Here is a 2,961-nt window from a genome sequence, read left to right as displayed (position 1 = left end):
ATCAGCCTTCAGATATTTCAGGGCTATGGAAAATCAATCCAGTGTCTCTGAATTTTTCCTCCGAGGAATATCTGAGTTGCCAGACCAACAGCAGTTACTCTTTGGAACTTTCTTGTGTATGTATCTTGTTACCTTAATGGGGAATGTGCTTATCATCCTGGCCATTGCCTCTGATCCTCATCTGCACACCCCCATGTACTTCTTTTTGGCCAACCTTTCCTTTGTTGACATGGGTTTGATATCTTCTACAGTTATCAAGATGCTAGTGAATATACAGACCGAGCATCACACCATTTCCCATACTGGCTGCCTAACACAGATGTATCTCTTTCTAATGTTTGGTGATCTGGACAGCTTCTTCCTGGCTGTAATGGCATATGACCGCTATGTGGCCATTTGCCATCCTCTACACTATGCCACCACCATGACTCCTCAAGTCTGTATCCTGCTGCTCACTTTGTGCTGGGTCCTTACCAACATAGTTGCCTTGACTCACACACTTCTCATGGCTCAGCTATCCTTCTGTGTTGCTGGGGAGATAGCTCACTTTTTCTGTGACATAACTCCTGTCCTGAAGCTGTCATGTTCTGACACCAACATCAATGAGTGGACACTTCTCATCTTAGGAGGCACAGTCCTTGTTGTTCCCTTTATATGCATTGCTATCTCCTACATCCACATTGTGTCTACAATCCTCAGGGTCCGAGCCCCTGGTGAGGGGAACAAGGCCTTTTCCACCTGCAGTTCCCATCTCTGTGTTGTCTGTGTTTTCTATGGGACCCTCTTTAGTGCTTACCTGTGCCCTCCCTCTGTTGTCTCTGAAGAAAAGGACATTGCTGCGGCCACCATGTACACAGTGGTGACTCCCATGTTGAACCCTTTTATCTACAGTCTAAGGAACAAAGACATGAAGAGGGCCCTAAAGAGGCTCCTTGGTCACAGGAGAAGGATTTCCTCTTAGATATCATGATAGTATGTTTGATGAAGTGTCATAGGCTGAGATTCAAACAAACAGACTTCTGTCTGGGACCTACCACACACTAGACATAGGATCATCATCAGTTACTTAAGCTCTCAGAACTTGAATTTTTCTTATATATAAAATAGAAGGGGTCGGGGGTTTGATCCTTGGGCTTTCCATGCTGGTTCCACCCCTGGGGCATGCTGAGATGGCAATTGAGACTGGGTGTGTGGCACATCCCTGTAATCCCAGTTCTTGGGAGGCTGTAAACAGGTGGATCACTACAAGTCCAATCTAGTAGTGAGAACCTGAACACCCTGTAGACCCTTTTCTAAGATGCAAAAATAAATTTAAAAATAAATAAAAAATATAGTTAATAATTTCTATCTCATAAGATGACCTAAAGGATTAATTGAGATAAACCATGAATACATATATTTAGTGTAGTGGCATGGGTAATCCTAATCATAAGTAGAATGTATTCAACAAATAAAGTGGTTATTATTCCTTCCCAACTCAGAAGCAAAAAATCTTTTCTCTAATATTCATTTGTTCAACAAATACTTATTAAATATTTACTATGTGCCAGGAGCTAAGTTTTAGAGATGTAACACTGAAGAGACATGATATTTACTTTCATGACTTTTCATTCTGGGATATCAATTTATCAATCAGTGAAAGTTTAGAGGTACTTATGTTCTTTATAGGACTAAGTGGAGGTTAAAGGAAATAAAAAATAAAGCTTACAATCTAGAAAACACAGAATACAGTTGTCTTCAGAAGAAGTTTAAATTTAGATTTTCATGCTTATTGCCCAAATTAGTAATTTGCTGAGATTTCATCAGGAACTGGTGTTAGAGTCCTTTACACTGCCTGTGCCCTCGCTGGTCAGAAATGTTAAAGGGCAGCATCCTGTCTTGAGATCTTAGGTGAGAATACTAAAACTACTCATATTTGGCAAGGGTCATCTCTTATTTGAAATGGATAATCATCTATCTATCTATCTATCTATCTATCTATCTATCTATGTATTTTAGTACAGGGCCTACAGAGTCTCACTACACAGATTGGACTCATAGTGATCTTCCTGTTTTCAGCCTCTCAAGTGCTGGGATTACAGGCTTGAGCCACCACTCCCAGTCTCAGTCTCCATTTTAGCGAGCCCCGGGGGTGGGGCCAGCACTGCACACCGGGGATTGAACTATGGTTGTTGCATCTGCCTAAGCAGGTGCTATAGTCTGCTGAACTGTCTGGCCTGCCCTTGAAATGAGTAATCTTAAAGAATAGAAATTTGAGGTCCAGGGAGATAGCTCAGTGCCATAAGTACCCACCTAGCAAGCATAAGGTCCTGAGTTCATGGCCTGGTATAAAAAAAAGAATAGAAACTCGAGCTTAAGGATCAAGGGTGAGCATATCAGGGGTTTCTTTGAGTTCAAAAGGCATCAACAGCTTAAATTAATTGCAAAGATAAAGAAAATGACGTTATGAGCACATCAGGGTTCTTTTACCTCCAAGAATTTATGAATATTAAAAATATTTGTAAAAATTAAAGGTCATACAATTTTCATTTCTTACATCTGGTATATCCAAGTGTACACTATATATCTGCCTATGCATCCCTTTTCATTGAAGCTTCTTTCCCAGACTCAACCTAACTTAAAATGTTGCATGTTTCCCACACTTTATCAGTAAATAATTACTGAGCATCTTTCATGTAATCAAGTTGTCCCAGGCTTCTGCACTGGTGTCTATGTCAATCATTTAGGCTAGCATGCAACTCTTTTTTTATTAATTCTATTGATAAACAGATAGCAATGAGACAGTTTCAAATCAAATCGCTAGGACAGTTTCAATAACCAACACACTGCATACATTCTTCTTAGAGGTTAATTGCTGTACAAGATGTGGACTTGAGATCCTATTTACAAACACCATTAGAACAAATCATTCTATTCATTAAGAGAATGTAACTATATATCTATCCTATCCACTTTGAATAC

The 2,961-nt window shown here is 39.9% G+C and overlaps 1 protein-coding gene across 1 annotated transcript; it reads left to right on the top strand.

The window, feature by feature from the left end:
* Positions 1-25: 25 nt before the first annotated feature.
* Positions 26-961, top strand: LOC101567822 (olfactory receptor 1N1-like). The gene has a single exon (XM_004641501.1). The coding sequence runs from the start codon at positions 26-28 to the stop codon at positions 959-961; it is 936 nt and encodes a 311-aa protein (XP_004641558.1).
* Positions 962-2,961: the final 2,000 nt, after the last annotated feature.

Source organism: Octodon degus, unplaced genomic scaffold (assembly GCF_000260255.1).
Source record: "Octodon degus isolate 3935 unplaced genomic scaffold, OctDeg1.0 scaffold00137, whole genome shotgun sequence".
Lineage (NCBI taxonomy): Eukaryota > Metazoa > Chordata > Mammalia > Rodentia > Octodontidae > Octodon > Octodon degus.
This window is presented reverse-complemented; position numbering and strand designations above follow the sequence as displayed.